General features: G+C 39.0%; 1 protein-coding gene across 8 annotated transcripts in view; it reads left to right on the top strand.

Annotated features, from left to right (window-relative positions):
- The window catches only part of EPC1 (enhancer of polycomb 1), a 51,180-nt gene that overhangs the window by 18,663 nt on the left and 16,550 nt on the right, over nt 1-15,967 (top strand). For 5 of the 8 annotated variants that reach the window (XM_086466394.1, XM_086466393.1, XM_086466392.1 and 2 more), the window contains exons 2-9: nt 9,101-9,260; nt 10,839-10,984; nt 11,070-11,276; nt 11,644-11,792; nt 12,997-13,153; nt 14,539-14,715; nt 14,820-14,909; nt 14,991-15,139. In XM_086466394.1, the coding sequence (XP_086322520.1) occupies nt 9,101-9,260; nt 10,839-10,984; nt 11,070-11,276; nt 11,644-11,792; nt 12,997-13,153; nt 14,539-14,715; nt 14,820-14,909; nt 14,991-15,139 (1,235 nt within the window). Of the gene's footprint in view, nt 1-9,100; nt 9,261-10,838; nt 10,985-11,069; nt 11,277-11,643; nt 11,793-12,996; nt 13,163-14,538; nt 14,716-14,819; nt 14,910-14,990; nt 15,140-15,967 lie in introns of all 8 variants that reach the window. The other 3 variants (XM_086466389.1, XM_086466390.1, XM_086466387.1) reach the window with 1 other exon arrangement.

Here is a 15,967-nt window from a genome sequence, read left to right as displayed (position 1 = left end):
ATCAGTTGATTAACAGAAGTGATCTCCATAGTTTTTCTCCATGTTTGGAATGTGAAGGCACAGTTTTCAGCTCTATTATATTATCAAGAAAACGATTTTCTTTACTGCATAGAATGATTCAGGGCATTGAGAGATCTTGCCAGCTTCAGAAAGGAACATCTTCAGCCATGTGGTCTGGGTGAATCTTTAGGCAGCTTAAATTGATGTAAGAAGGTGTTTACCCTGTGTCCATGTATACTAGGAGTCATAATAGAAAGATGGCTTGCACTTGCTTGTGGCCAGACCACGGGGCGGGGGGGATCTGCTGGAATCCAGTCTCCACCCATCACAGTGAGAGAGCAAGGAATGGTACAGTGCTGTTGCTTTGACCCACCACTTCTGTCCTGTTTTGATCATGTGTGCTTGTTGTGACCAAATTTAAACTATTGCTAACACATTATATGATATTCGTGTACTTGAGGTCAAGAGGGTAGAAGCTGCATGTGCGCTTAGCCCAACGTAAGTGTTGCCTTGCCATTGTCAAAGGTCAGATCTGTAAGCTGGTTATTCAGGAGTTGGGCTTTACTGTCTCAAGAGTCAAAGATCACTGTAACTCAGGGACTGGTCTTGTGCCAGAATACCTGTTGAAGACTTCTGTGATCTGCAAGGCAGGATCAGATTGACCTCATCAGTACGACTTCAGGTTTGGAGCTCTTCACCAGGAGTTGTTTGGAAATGAACGCTATTACAAACTTACCAGAACGTCCTTATGGTTTTGTGTGTAGTAATATGTGACTGGACCTGCATGTGAGGTAGTAAAAGGAAAAGTGTGTGGTGTGTTTCTGTAATAAGCTGTGAAGCCTGTTGTTCAGGAAGAACAGAGCATTTTTGCTTTCAGTTGTAGAGAGGCCGCTAAAGCTATGCGCTGCCCTGGAGATAAGAAAAATGCAAAGGAAATCTGGAGTATCTTTGAACAGCTTACGGTGATCTAAGACAGCTACGACGTTCTGGCTGTGTGTTCTGTACCTGTGCTTGCCTGTCCCTGGGTGAGCCCTTTCTGTTGCAGTGCCAGATAACTACATCTCCAGAGAGTCCCACAGAAACATATTTCTGATGCCTGAACTGGGTCTGGGGAGGGAGAAGGAATAATGTGAGTGGGGGGTGGCATAAAAAACCTCCATATTGTCTTAATTTTGTTCATGTGGTTCTCGGAGATCACTCTCCATGATCCTTGTCTTGGGTATAAGTTGTGTCTGATTAGTAAGTTGCAGAACAACCAAGATCTGGTAATGGGAGGGGAAGGGGGAGAGTGAGCCAGTTTGGTTGTTTCCTGTCTCCTTTGTGCACAGATTTATTGGATTGAATCTATGGATACATTTCCTTCAGAGTAGATTGACCATCGCTCTTCTGAAAGAGGCTGTCTTCTTTGATCGTGCAGGTCAGCGAGATCCTCATATGGTTGAGAAGACAGCATATGTATCCATAGCTCACTGAGCTGAGGAAAGGGGGAGGTTGGGGAGTGATTTGCATGCAGTAGGTCACAGAAGTGCTTCAGTGACTCTTACCATGTGTTAAAGGATGAATTAGTCTGAACGGTCTTGGTGTGCAGCTGGGTCTCCTGGCAACTTTGCTATGTTGTCCTCCGCTATTCTTCCACCAGTAAGCGTTGCTGATGTGAGATCACCTAGGTGTAGGAACAATATTATCCCTATGAATTCAGCAGCCAAGGATCTTTGCCTTATGCCCTAGAATCAGGTTGCTCTTACACCAGTTCATCACCTCTGGATGACATAATGAACAACTTCTGATTTTTTAATTTTTTTTTTTCCCCCAGTTCCTAATGTTTTCTTATTTAATCTTAATTATAGAGTAGTGTGTGTGTGTTTAAGATGAGCTGCAATTTTGTTGGATGATTCTTGTGTTTATTTTTTTTTTTTCCTGAGAGTTTTGGATCACGAGTTGCTAGAAGGTAAAATGTGTGTAAAAAAGACAAGTCCATGAGTTTGTGTACTTGTATGTCCTTGGTTCTGTCTTGGCTGTGTTCTGTGTTAGTGTAATTTGTGACCTTAATGCTTCTTGACAACTGCCTGTTGAAACTGGTACCCTTTTTAGTTCTTGTAAGCTGTGAGATGGTAACTTTGGAAAGCACTTCTGACAGGCAAGGGATGGATGTGAGGATTCTCTCTAGTCATGCTGATGTAAATCAGCAGGTCCATGAAGACCAGTAGATGGCTAGTGGTTTGATGGTGGTTCCCAGTAATGACAGAATCAGTTGCAGTGTCCTTTGTGTCCTTTTCTATAGCTCTTGTATTTCAGAGGCAAAGATGTGATTATGATGTGCACAGACTTAAACTCCAGTGTTAGTACCTGTATTTTTAAAAACTACATCCACTTGCAGTGCATGGCTTCCTCCACCACCCAATCTCTTGCTTCACCCAACAAAGAAAACACTCCCTTCCTTAGGGGTAGACTTTGAGAATTTGGAGACTTTCTGCTCTGCTCTTTGCGCTGGACTTCAGAGTTGTCTGTTTTGATTATTTCTGTAAGCAAATGTACCTTAAATGATTATTTAAGAGCTCTGGAATAATTTGGAGAAATTATTTGAAGAAACATGCAGTCAGATTACAGAACAGTGGATTGTTTCTTTCATTCTTAAGAAGATGCACTCATTGCTACTGCAGAAATGTGTTTTTTGCAACTGACTTTCTAAAGTGGTAATTTGCATTCTGTCCCTTGGTTTGTTCAGCTGTTAATGACTGGGTTATGTCACTTAGTCTTTTAATGCCTTGTGTTGTGGTTATCTGACTTTGGCTGTAGTCTCCAAGGTGTGCTGCAGAGTAAATACTTTGTCAAAGAAATCTTTGTGCTCTTGTCAGTGCCAGTTTTCTTTGAGAAAGTAACTAATTTGAAATCAAACAGTTTGCCAAAAACTTACTGAGTATTGCCAAAATGTGAAAGGAGGCAAATCCTGCTTGCTTTCAGTTGCTATGCTTCTGCTGGTTTCTGCTTGCAGGCAAGAGTGCCTGCTTGTAGTCATGTGGAACCACAGTTATAGTATCCTTTCTTTTGCGTTCTAATTATTCTAATTCAGTTCTTTTTAATGTAGTGTGCTAGAAATGCAGCAAGTATGCAAGTACTACAATTTGAAGAATTACACCTGTGTCCTTGCATTATCGTTTGAGAGGGGTCCTGTTGCCCCCAAAGCAGAACTGAACAAAAGTTCTAATTTCTTCAGGCTGCAGCAAGAGCTGCTCTGCGGCATTCATGCTTTCCCTGGTGCCGTTGTTGCTGCCAGGTTGCTTTAGGTTATCTTTCCAGCCTTCGATGTCTTGGAAGATGCACAGCAATACTGATACAATAAGCGTGGATACAAAGGACAAACTGGTATCTTAAAATTAATGGGAAGGGAGACTACAGGGTAAAGAATAGTGTCGAGATATAATTTTGCTTAGGACATTTAAGTACTTTGTGCCTTGCTACATTCTGGGTAGTCAGAAGCAGAGTTGCTGTTTTGGTGGGCTGCTTCTGTAGGCTAATTAGATAAAAAATTCTAGAGGAGGAAGGTGGTTGTCAAACTTCTGTTTAAACAACTAGCAGGGTAATCTGATAAGTGTGGGGATTTTAACTGTCCATATGCTTTTCTGGACAGGAACATAGTGGGATGAGTAAGGTGCAGTTTCATGTTATTGGCAGAGTGTTGCAAAAAGTGATGAAGCTGCTCTCTTCCAGCCCCTGTCTCTGGGATGAGTGCTCCTACTGCATCCCTTTGAGTCTGGGATGGTCTGACCGCATGATGAGCTAGCGTAGGAAGGTAACCTGTTGGAAAATTAACTTGGAGGGGAAGAGCAAGCAGATTTTTAGGTTTTGGATGAACTCCTTAAATAGATTTAAACACAGTTTGGATGCTTGTTAGTAGAAGGTAGAGGGAATGAAGTTTGAGGAACAGTATTGTTGTTCTGAAAGTGCTGGATCAAATTGGCGTCATAGCATGATCAACTCCCAAAGAAATACAGCTTTTTGTATCAGGCAGAGAAAGCAACTGAAGAGGGAAACTTTTCTGGATATAAGCCTAACTAATAGATTGAAAATAGTTAAATATAAAAGTGGAAGGCAGTTTCAGTGAGAATAAACTACCTTCAGTAAGCATGTATTGTGAAGCAGGGTATGTATGAAAGATCCAGGAGAAGCGAATTGAGAGAGAGAAAGAAACTGCTGAGGCTCCTGTGTTCTTCAGTAGTTCAGACTGAGTTTTTGTAAAACAACTGCAATGTAGTTTCAGTAAGAAGGATCCTGAAACACAGAAATCTGAATGCACTGAAAGTGGAAACTGGTGAATAGGAGCAAACAGTAAGTGAACAATTAATACTGACGTGAAAGATTTACCTTGAAAGGAGGAAGAATGTGAGATATATCTAGCAATCAATATGCAGAATAAGAGAATATTCAGTAAATATTTGTAGTAAGAGGAAACCTACTTCATTGTATTTGATACTGAGATGGTTGAAATATTTATCTGCCATAACTTTTCATGAGTCTTAAATCTTTTTTGCCCTTGGTAGTCATTTTAAAAAGAGATTTTTTTTTTTAACTTTGTGATGCAGTTAAGCTGGTTTAATGTTAGCTGCTACCAAAAGGAATTATCTTTCTCTCTTCCCTTTCCCTGCTGCCTTCCCATCCACAGCTGCCCTGGCAGTTCAGGGAGCTAATTTGTCAGAACACTAATTGTTTCTAATTGTTTTCAGGGGAAATAACAGGAGAGATGGCTTTCTGTGGTTTTGGTTCCCTAAGCTGTCATCATAGGTTCAGTCTGGTGTAAGGCAGTAGTAATGGAGAATGACAGCAAGGGGCACAGCACTGCATGTGTTTCCTTCTGATGTGACAAATTGCAGCCTTTGAGCTTGATTAACCTACCTAAAATTCCTGCTAGGAATTTAAATAAAGAGTCTGAAATAATGTCACAGCTGTTTTAGAACTTCTGAGGGGCAGGTGATGTTCTAGAGAAAGGGAAAAGGTACTTCAGCTTTACTTCTTAACAAAAAACAATAAAACAAAACCACAAAAACGAACATAAAACCCACCAAAAAATACTCAAACAAAAAAATCCCAAACCAAAACTCTGTAACAGCCTGTTGAAAAGGTAGGAGCTAGAGGGTTGAAAACAAGCTATATTAACAGCAGTTCCTGGAGGAATATGGGTAATGTAAATTATTTGGCCCCAGTAGTCAACTGTAAGATACTAATCTCTTTGTGAACAGCTAACATGAGTTTTTTTCGAGAACAAACACTGGTTAATCCAGTCTAACTTCTTTCTGTGGCAGGGCAAAGGATCTGGTGGATAGTTGCATCTTGACTTCTAAAAAAGGCTTTTTGATACTGCACTGTTATGCAATGAATGGAAACAGTAGTATAGACCCTGTTGTGTAGTGGAAATGTATCTGTTAGGAAAACTACATCTGGAAATGTATAAACAGTCAAAGTGAAAAGGATTGTTAAATTTCTGAAGAATTCTACCTTTAAATGCCTGTTGATGTTTTCAGGAGTGACTTGGACTACGTCTACATGTCAAATCAAGGTAACAGGAAGGGCAGCCAGCATATTTGATTAGGATTTGGAATGCATAATCATTATGACAAACTGAGGAAACCACTACATTTTTAAATGGAAAGCTATGGTTTCAAATGGATGAAGTGTTGCATTTGGGTGGGAGTAATCAGCTGTGCAATCACAGTGGAGAATGGCTGCAGAATAGAAATTGTAAGCTGCCAGTAGGTTAGTTAATGGTAGATATTTAATGTGCTTCCATGTTAAAAATCAGTGCTTCCAGAGTTACCAATTGCACCTGATTATATGTAGTATCAGAAGAGTGATGTGCTGAACCACCAGCTGAGATGTTGATATTGGGGACAAAGTTGCTGTTGCTGATTTCCGTCCAAATAAGTGAGAATTTGGGGGGGGGGGGTCTAAAGGGGAGGTTGCCTTCTCTGTTTATTTTCTTTTTAGTGGAATATCTTTTGTGATGAATTGAAACAGATATGAACAGCAGATTAGTTTACTTGTTTCAGTGGAGGAACTTCTATGCAGTTGCTTTCATAATAGGTGCATCTACTAACAGTCTCTGCTCGAGTACTGAGTGTTTTGTAATTGAGGTGGAAGTTGGGCAAAACTATGATTTGTCCTTCTGTTTCAAGAATATTGTTAAGATGTTTTTAAATACTTGCTACTGAAGCCTGTTAGAAAATTGGTGTAGACTACTGGTACTAACCAGCAGTGCACATTGCCATATCAGAAGCAGCTCAGAGAAATTGAAGACTTAATGTAGTGACCAACCCCCTTTTCTCCCGTGAATGAAAGCATTTTTTTGTGTGTTTAAAAACAGAAGTTGGGATAAATGCACCAGGAATCCGTTGTATAATTATAAAAACAGTAATCCTTTGCTGTACTCAAAAACCTTGGATATTACTATGTATTTGACATAGAATCCGACTGTAGTATATGGAAGTAAAGCTTAATTCCCTGTTCTGCAACAGTTGTAGCTATTGGGAGAATATCCTGAAGAATGTTTACCATTTAAACAAATTCAAGGTGTCTGGCAGCGGTTCTTCATGGAAAGGTAGAAAAGAAATTATCTTGTACCATACTCAGGAAAGAATTTTAGCTGCCACATCTCCTGGGTGATGTATGTGTCTGCACTTAACAAGTGCTAGAGGATCAAAATCAGTCCAGTGAATTTTACTCGTGACCATATGGTATGTCTTATGCTCATAATTAGTCTGTTTTCATGAAGAAACTTCTTAAGAAGGGACAGATGTGAAAAAAAACTCTTCAGCTTTTTTGAAGGTAAAGATAGCCCAAAATCCTGTGAATCCTTGCAGCAGAATTATACCTTGGGACAGGTTTTAGTTTGAGGCTGCACTAATTCTGCAGTTTACAGTAAAGCCTATTTTATAGTTTTCTGTCTAAACTTTAAAAAAAATAATGTTAATTGCCTTTATACTTAAGAGAAGGTAAATTGAAGTTAGACAGATAAAGGTGTAGTAAGACCATATAGATGAACACTGCTAGATTTTTGCTTCAGTATACTTCATACGGTTTGATGTCACAGTCAAGACCAGTGACAAGTGGTGTCCCTTAGGGGTCGGTATTGGGACCAGTGCTTATTTAACATCTTTGTTTGCAACACAGACAGTGGGATTGAGTGCACCCTCAGCAAGTTTGCCGATGACACCAAGCTGTGTGGTGTGCTTGATGGTTTAGAGAGAAGGGAGGCCATCCAGAGGGATCTTGGCAGGCTGGAGAGGTGGGACTGTGCAAACCTGATGAAGTTCCACAAGGCCGAGTGCAAGGTCCTGCACCTGGGTCGGGGCAATCCCAAGCACAGATACAGGCTGGGCCATGAGTGGTTAGAGAGGAGCCCAGCGGAGAAGGACTTGGGGGTGCTGGTGGATGAGCCGGCAATGTGCGCTCTCAGCCCAGAAAGCCAATCGCATCCTGGGCTGCATCAAGAGCAGTGTGGGCAGCAGGTTGAAGGAGGGGATTCTCCCCCTCTGCTCCACTCTGGTGAGACCCCACCTGCAGTGCTGTGTTTAGCTCTGGGGCCCCCAGCACAAGAAAGACATGGACCTGCTCAAGTGGGTCCAGAGGAAGGGCACAAAGATGCTCAGGGGGCTGGAGCACCTCTCCTGTGAGGACAGGCTGAGAGAGTGGGGGTTGTCTAGCCTGGAGAAGGGAAGGCTCCAGGGAGACCTTGTAGTGGCCTTCCAGTACTTAAAGGGGGCCTACAGGAAAGGTGGGGAGGGACTTTTGATTAGGGAGGGTAGAGATAGGATGAGGGGTAATGGCTTTAAAATGAGAGGGGAGATTTAGATTAGATATTAGGAAGAAATTCTTTACGGTGAAGGTAGTGAGAGCCCAGAGAAGCTGTGGGTGCCCCTCCTTGGGGGTGTCCGAGGCCAGGCTGGATGGGGCTTTGAGCAACCTGGTCTAGTGGAAGGGGTCCCTGCCCATGGCAGGGGGTGGGAACTAGATGATCTTTAAGATCCCTTCCAACCCAAACCATTCTGTGATAATATTAAAACTGGTTATTGCTGCCACCTTTTCATTGCAGTTCCTGTTTAAAGTATTTCAGTGATCTGGTTTATAGCATCTTGCAGATAGCTGTATTGGCACAACTGATGCAGCACTGGTTTACTGAGCACGTAGGAAGGCACAGTATAGAAACTTAAGAAACCAACTTTGGTACTAGGGAGAAAAAGCCACATTCCATTGTCAGTAAACCATTTATATACAAGCACACATCTTGCTGTGTGTTTTTCTTTTTTTTTTTTTTTTTTGTTGTTGATAACTCTGTGAACTTTGCTGATACTACTTATTGTCTTGGTAGCACCACAGGAAGAATAGAATGCGTTTTAATAGTAGCATTAGAAAATTACAAGCATATATAATGTTAGTAATTTGTTACTTGGGTTGTAGTAACAGATATAAATGTAGTTTACTTTTAAGCTTGAAAAACAGTTGCAGATTTCTAAAAGTTAATTATTCTTAGCCTCATGGTTTATAGTTTAATAATAAGCTTGATTTGATGGATTAGGAGGGGAAAAAGGAGGATAATGGAAAACGTTGCCATAAATGAGAATGTCTTTAGAAATTATTGTCTGTCTGGGTGTGAAAATGGTTCTCTTAATAGGAAATGATGGCAGGCCTCTTTTCTGTTTTTATGACATCACTGGAAATAAATGACCATAGCAAATACAGAATAATACCAGAGTGAACATCTGTCTGCAGCTACTTGTTATAATCTGTGTGTCTAATCAATCTTAAGTGTGTCTCCAGAAATAAGTGAAGATGGATTTTATAGCTTGGTGTGGCAAGAACGTGCAAGTTGACTTAGGAAGTTTGGTAACTGTGATGTTGTGTGTGTTTCTGTAAGAGGGAGAGCTCCACCTACTGGAAAAACCTTCCGTTTATGGGGAGTTTGAGTCAATGGTGCAATACTGATTTCTTAGATCTAGTCTCAGGGATTTGGAATGAGAACTATTGCAAAGAAATAGGCTTCCTTCAGCTTTAAAAGTCTGAGTTCTGAAAATGTTTTCTGAGATTTTCACCTTGGTTCTTTTGTTCATAGGAACATCATCTCCAGCGGGCTATCTCAGCACAACAAGTGTATGGAGAGAAGAGGGATAACATGGTTATACCAGTTCCAGAAGCAGAAAGTAATATTGCGTACTATGAATCTATATATCCTGGAGAATTTAAAATGCCAAAGCAGCTGATTCACATACAGCGTAAGTAACTCATTCATTGAAGTCTACACGGGGAACTTTATTTTGCTAGTAGTTCAAGAGATTACTCTTAAATGTCTGTTGAGCTCACATCAAGACTGACAGGCTTGTTTGTGCTCTCTATGACACTCAGAGCCTGCAGGGAAATGTACATTTGTTAGTGAGGAAAGACACAAATCTTCTTGACGAGGAGAATATATAATACATAGTTAAGAAACAGAGTACCTGTCCCCTGAAGCTTAACCAGCGTAAAATGACAGTAGAGTGGATTGGGAAGCCAAGCAGAAATGGCAGTAGTAGTAGTAGTAGTATTTACGTATGCCTGGATGGAAGTATTCTACATCTAAAATGTTTTATCACTGGTGACTTGCAAATGTGTTGGGATCTTGTATTTGTTGGAAGATGGCAGCTGTTCTGTATGAATGTGACCCTTGATGTGAGTGCCACATTACTTCAGATAACTTTTGAAAACGTTCTAAAAAAAATAATCTGTTGCGGAATTCTGTTGCATGTTGTAATTAACAGAACTTAAAAAGTGTCGTATCTGTGCTATGTAAACAGATCTCATGCCTAATTGGGTTAAATGTTAGCCTTCTGTATCAGTTTGAGCTTCAGTGGTGGCTTAAAGTGTTAGAATCACAGAGTTATAGAATAATTTGAGTTGGAAGAGACCTTCCACTTGATCAGGTGGAAGATCAGGTAGATTAGAGCATGTTGCTCTGCTCCTAAGCATATGAAGAGGCTAACACTAGCTGTCTATCATGCTGTTATTAAGGTGACATTTTTTCATTTTTCTTTTCCTTATCTAGTGGTCTAACAGCTGAAATGGGGCTTTTCCAGCTGCATCGTATTCTACCTATTTATTTATTAAAAGCAAGTGATGCTTTTCACAGTGTGTTTCCAAATGTGCACTTGGAAAGAAATTCATGTCTCTTAAAAACTAAAACAACTTGAAAGGCATGAGAACTAAAGAGATCTTTTGAATGCAGAATGCTGCATTTTAGTAGGATATTGCAGAAAACAGAACAGTTGTTTGTGTTCTGCAAAACATTGCTTGTATTTGAAGATGTTTTGCTACATAGGGTAGACCATGCTGCACCAGTTTAGTCCGACTCATCTACATCACAAAAATCATTGATGAGAATATGTGTAAGGTCATGGTAATACAGTCTGCGCACACTTCTGTAGAAGTACTTTTGAAGGGTGTTTGGGCTGAAGTCTTAACTGTTGATAACAGAATATGTAAAACTGCAGAATACTAGAAAGCATTGAAAATTTTGACAAATCTAAAAATTTCATACTGAAAGCAGTGAAGTAGAAAGCTGCTAGCTGGTTTGATGACTCGTAAACTTTCATTGGTGAACAAATGCATAGTCAAGTAGATACCAACTCTTATTCCTGATCTTTAATAGTGTTTTTCAAGAAAAAAATAACTATAACTTTACAGTAGCATTATTGCAACATTCAACCAAATAATTTTGGTTTTGTTTTCAGGAGAATCTGGTGTGTACTCCAGACACCGTTGTTAGAACAAAGTATTTTTGTAGTAAAACTAACTTTAACTTTCACTGTATTATTTAGCTTTTAGTTTGGATGCTGAGCAGCCTGATTATGACTTGGATTCGGAAGATGAGATCTTTGTGAATAAGTTGAAGAAAAGAATGGACATATCTCCTTTGCAATTTGAGGAGATGATAGACAGACTAGAAAAGGGCAGCGGTCAGCAGGTACAACGGTACTTTGAATAAAGAATTCTAAATATACACTTTACATATTGCTGTATGAAAGTGACATGCTGGGTTTTACATTTAGCCAGTCAGCCTGCAAGAGGCCAAGCTGTTGCTGAAGGAAGATGATGAATTGATCAGAGAAGTGTATGAGTACTGGATTAAAAAGAGGAAAAACTGTCGAGGTCCCTCTCTTATCCCAGCAGTGAAACAAGAGAAGCGAGATGGTTCCAGCACAAATGACCCTTATGTTGCTTTTAGAAGACGAACAGAAAAGATGCAGACGCGAAAAGTAAGTAGATCAAGTTCTCCCTCTTTCTTTCTTTCTTTCTCTTCCTCCTCCCTGTCTTAAAAAGTAGCTTTATATTCTGCTATGTAGTACAAAACCAGAAAAGTTGGGGTGTTCTTTTCTTTTAATTTGCAAGGGTAAAAACATAAAAACTCTACTTTAGGACAGCTGTTGAATGAAAGTTTGCGTTCATAATTTTTTCACTAAATCTACTGTTAAACCTACTTACCGTGTTGGTAGGCTGTAGCTCACTGATAACATACACGTGCTTCTCCTTGTTTTAACATATACATTAATATTTACAACTTAAATTAAGTGAGATTATTTCATTTAAATGATGTGGGGAAACATATACACTATGTATCTACAGAATCGAAAAAATGATGAAGCATCTTATGAGAAGATGCTTAAGCTGCGTCGAGACTTGAGTCGTGCAGTAACCATCCTGGAGATGATAAAGAGGAGGGAAAAAAGCAAGAGAGAGTTGCTGCATTTAACACTGGAAATTATGGAAAAGAGGTAATGTTTGAAAATTTGCTGCAGAAAGCTTTGGAAACTACTTCGTATTCTGATTTCCCCAAATACTTAAAACAGTGAATTTTTTAAAATAAGTATTTAGATTCTTTCACATTTACAGAATGGCATACTTTCATATACGGCTGTGGAGAGCAAAACACACTGTTAGGAAGTTGCTTATTATGGGGGAGAGACCCGTGACACTAATCTACGTTGTTTTTTTACATGTATACATGTATTCAAATGTATATATATCCTGTATAGTGTACATGAAGAGATATCATAGTTTCAGGTAAATTCATTTGGAAATCTGTGTTAAACTTAAATATGTGGATTAAGGAAATCCTGGCTAATTCTAAGGCCATTTCAAATCATTACCATTCTTTTTCTTCATTATCACAGTTTTTGGGGTTTTTTTGTTTTTGTTTTTTAGTGAAGCTTGATCTGATACCCTCTTGAGGAAACAAATAAGCATTTTGTACAGTATATAATGTTGTTCTGAGTCATCTCCTGCTTGACATTCTGTTTGTCAGCTGTGCTGAAGACCAAATACTCTGCTGTGTCAACTGTCACTTTCCTAACCAACTAAGAATCACACTTGCAATGTGGAGTTGTTACACTTAGAATCTGAATAGACTTCTCTAGCATAAACATCCGTGTTTGAAAACAGTTGTTTTGAGTCATATTTTAAAGGTCTAAAACTTGCCTCCCTAAGAAGTCAGACTAAAAAGTTGAGTCTCTCTACCAGGGACACTTTTTTCAAGCACTGACCATTCTTGTCAGAAATGGACAGGGGAGAAACGTCAAAAGATTTTTCTAGTAGCTTTTTCCAAGAGAATAAGCTGTTGAATATATGTATATGTGATAAATGTATATTTTAAATGGTACCTGTCCCCAAATAAGGGGGGAGGAAAACCTCTGTTGTTCTTTCCTTCTAGTTTCTGCTTCTTTCCATTAAGTTGTTATCTTTTGGAGACTCTTTACAGGGTAGTTGTCCTCTTATTTGTCAGCATTAGTTATCAGAATGAAGTTTCCATGTTATTAGTCCCCTTTTCTGCAACAATACTTTCTGTACTTCTTGCTGTTGTCCTGAATGTCCCTTTATCCCAAGTTGCAAGTATTAGGCTGTGTTTCTGTGTTGTGCAATTTTTTACCAGATATACATTGTAAACATTCCAACAAATAAAAAATTCAATTCTGATTTCAGATATAATTTGGGTGACTACAGTGGCGAGATCGTGTCTGAGGTCATGGCGCAGCGGCAGCCGATTAAACCTACCTATGCTATTCCCATCATTCCTGTGGCTAACAGCAGTCCTTTTAAACACCAAGAAGCTATGGAACTGAAAGAATTTAAAGTTAAAGTGAGTAATGTCAGTAACCAAGTTACCAGTTCATGCTGTTACATATGCAAGATACAGTGTTAAGATTGGGGGGGGGGGGGGGGAAGCTTTCTGAAACTGGAAATAGACTAGCAAAGCTGCAATTGGAATAAAATGCTCTGTTTTGTTGGAGTTCTGTTAATATACAGACTATGGCTTTCCTCAAGACAGAGATAAAGGAAGTATAGACAAACTACAGACGAAAAGGACACATGCAACTGTATTCTTACTCTGGGGAATACAAACATTTTTCTCTAATACTGTCCATAAAGTTAGGATATCCTGAACAAAACTGCATTTATTACCTAGATACCGTGCACAGAATAGGACTAATAAGTCTATCATTAGTGTCTGTGATGGAGAGACTATCATAGAGATAGTCTCTATTAGACTAATTAAAACACATTTCTTGTTCTAAATTAATGTAGTTATTTTAATCTGGAGGGTTGGGGTTTGTTTAATTTTTTTAAATATGATCCACCGATATTCCCAGCATGCTGTATGTCTTTGGTTTTGTATTTAAGTGAAGTTTCATAATCTTACTTGATTTAGAAAGCTGACCAGCACTTTTTTTTCCTGCAGGCTTTAATTTTGTGTCATACAAAGCGTAGCTACAGTGCCAACAACTGAGCATATTAAATAGGTCAGGTAACACAGGAGAAATGCTGAGGTATAATTTGAATTTTAAACAAAGACTTAACTATAGCTGAAGAATGTCCAAAGGCTGTCCTGAATCTGGTGAGGTGGCTTGAATCAGTGAAAACTTCCATTGATAGTGGAACATTGTAATGGAGATTGGTGGAGTGTACTTAACTATTAGTGATGCTGCGTCGATGCAGTGTCTTGCAGCATGAAAGAAACCTGTTTCTTGGAAACTTGGGAAATGCACTTAAACTTGGGTTTGCATAGTATGGGGAAATATGTTTAATTTTTAGAATATTTTCTGAGATTCTAGGTATCTTTGAGAAGTCCAAGTTCTATTTTTGCCTTTAAAGCATTGTTTGGTACTTGGTAATTGCCTAACACTGCATAAATGCCTCTTAATTTAAGATGTCACAAAATAAAAATGTTGCCTTATGAAGGGCATTGTATATGTTTCAGTCTACTTCTCCAAAGTAGTACTGATATCTTAACCAGTGTTTTATCTAGCACAGATTGAGCCACCAGTGCTTGATTCCACCTTGTCTGTTAAATGTTTCGGTTACTGGAAATGAAATACAGATACTCATTAAATGACTGCTTGTGTTGTCATCAAGGTGGTGGAGGGATGAGTTTGCTTTTTAGCTTGCTTCACAGGAGTTTTTTAGAACTGCTGTTTTAATCTAATTTTGTGTGTGTAACTTTATGCTACTTTTTTTTTCTTGCAGCAGGATAAACCTGATGTTATTAGACCCAAAAGAAAGTACGAGAAGAAGCCAAAAGTCTTACCTGTGTCTGCTGCTGCTACTCCTCAACAGACAAGTCCTGCTGCACTGCCAGTCTTTAATGCTAAAGATCTGAATCAGTATGATTTTCCTAGCTCGGATGAAGAACCTCTTTCCCAGGTAGGACCTCTAGAGTTCTGTGCTACTCTCGGAGAAAGAATAGAAATTAAACTCATTAATCTACTAGTATCCCTCCTCATACACCCTCTGTCCCCTCTTTAAAGGTTTTGTCTGGCTCTTCGGAGGCTGAGGAAGAAAATGATCCCGATGGTCCTTTCGCCTTCCGTAGGAAAGCAGGCTGTCAGTACTATGCTGTAAGTAGAATTTACGTATCATAAAACAAAGCATCATCAGGGGAAAACAGCTTATGTTTAATTGTTTAAAATTATTTTAAGCCTCATTTAGACCAGCCTGGCAACTGGCCGTGGAGTAGCCCTAAAGAGGGAAGATTAGGAGATGTGCGTTACAGATACTGCTTAACCACCCTCACTGTACCCCAGAGGTGTATTGGGTTTGCACGAAGACGGGTCGGCCGTGGTGGAAGGTAAGTGCTAAATAATTGGTTCTGGTCTTAAAAATAAAATAAAATAAAAAACCAAAACAAACAAAAACACCACCAACAAAAAATCAGTAAGACATCTTTTAAGAGAGCAAATTTTAAAAAAAAAAAAAACAGCCTCAAAAGTGGAGACATCAGAGGGGTTGACTTTTTAAATACTTCCATTTGATACAAGTTTCCTTAGCTGAATAATGTCTCCATTTTTTTTGTAGGCATCGAAGCCACTTTAATACTGTTTTCTTAAATGTTTATAGTTTTCTATTGCTGGTACTCCGAAGTTCTGAGGTGAAAATACATGTATGTTTTCAGTTGTGATTGATGGTTTGTATTTAAATTGTTTGCATAGTTGTCTTCAAATAGTGGTATTTAAAACCAGCAAAAATCACATTTTTCAGAAAATGTTTTTCTGGGTTTGGACCATATTTAGTGCTTTACCAGTTGTGGAGGAGAATTTTGGGAGGAGTACTTGCAAGTGACAATAACTGTTAATTTTCAAACATCAAATATACCAAAGAATTAAGGACTTGCTTAGCAAAATGCCTGAAGTATCTTCATCGAAAACACTTTATAAATTGTTCAGCATCGAATTGCCATTTCTTAAATATTGTGCCTTTAAGAAAATGGTACATTGGTATTAAATTTTAATTTAAAAAAAATTTAAGAATGTGATTTGGCTTTCAGATTGATGCTTAGAACCTCTTCATGTATTAGCAAGTCAGATTGGCATATCGGCAAAAACTGAATGGGAGCTGAAGGCTCCAACTGGGATTTTGATAAGGGGATTTGGAAGTTAACGTGCAACATCCCCATGGC

This window comes from Leptosomus discolor, chromosome 6 (assembly GCF_034619465.1).
Source record: "Leptosomus discolor isolate bLepDis1 chromosome 6, bLepDis1.hap2, whole genome shotgun sequence".
Classification (NCBI taxonomy): Eukaryota; Metazoa; Chordata; class Aves; order Leptosomiformes; family Leptosomidae; genus Leptosomus; species Leptosomus discolor.
This window is presented reverse-complemented; position numbering and strand designations above follow the sequence as displayed.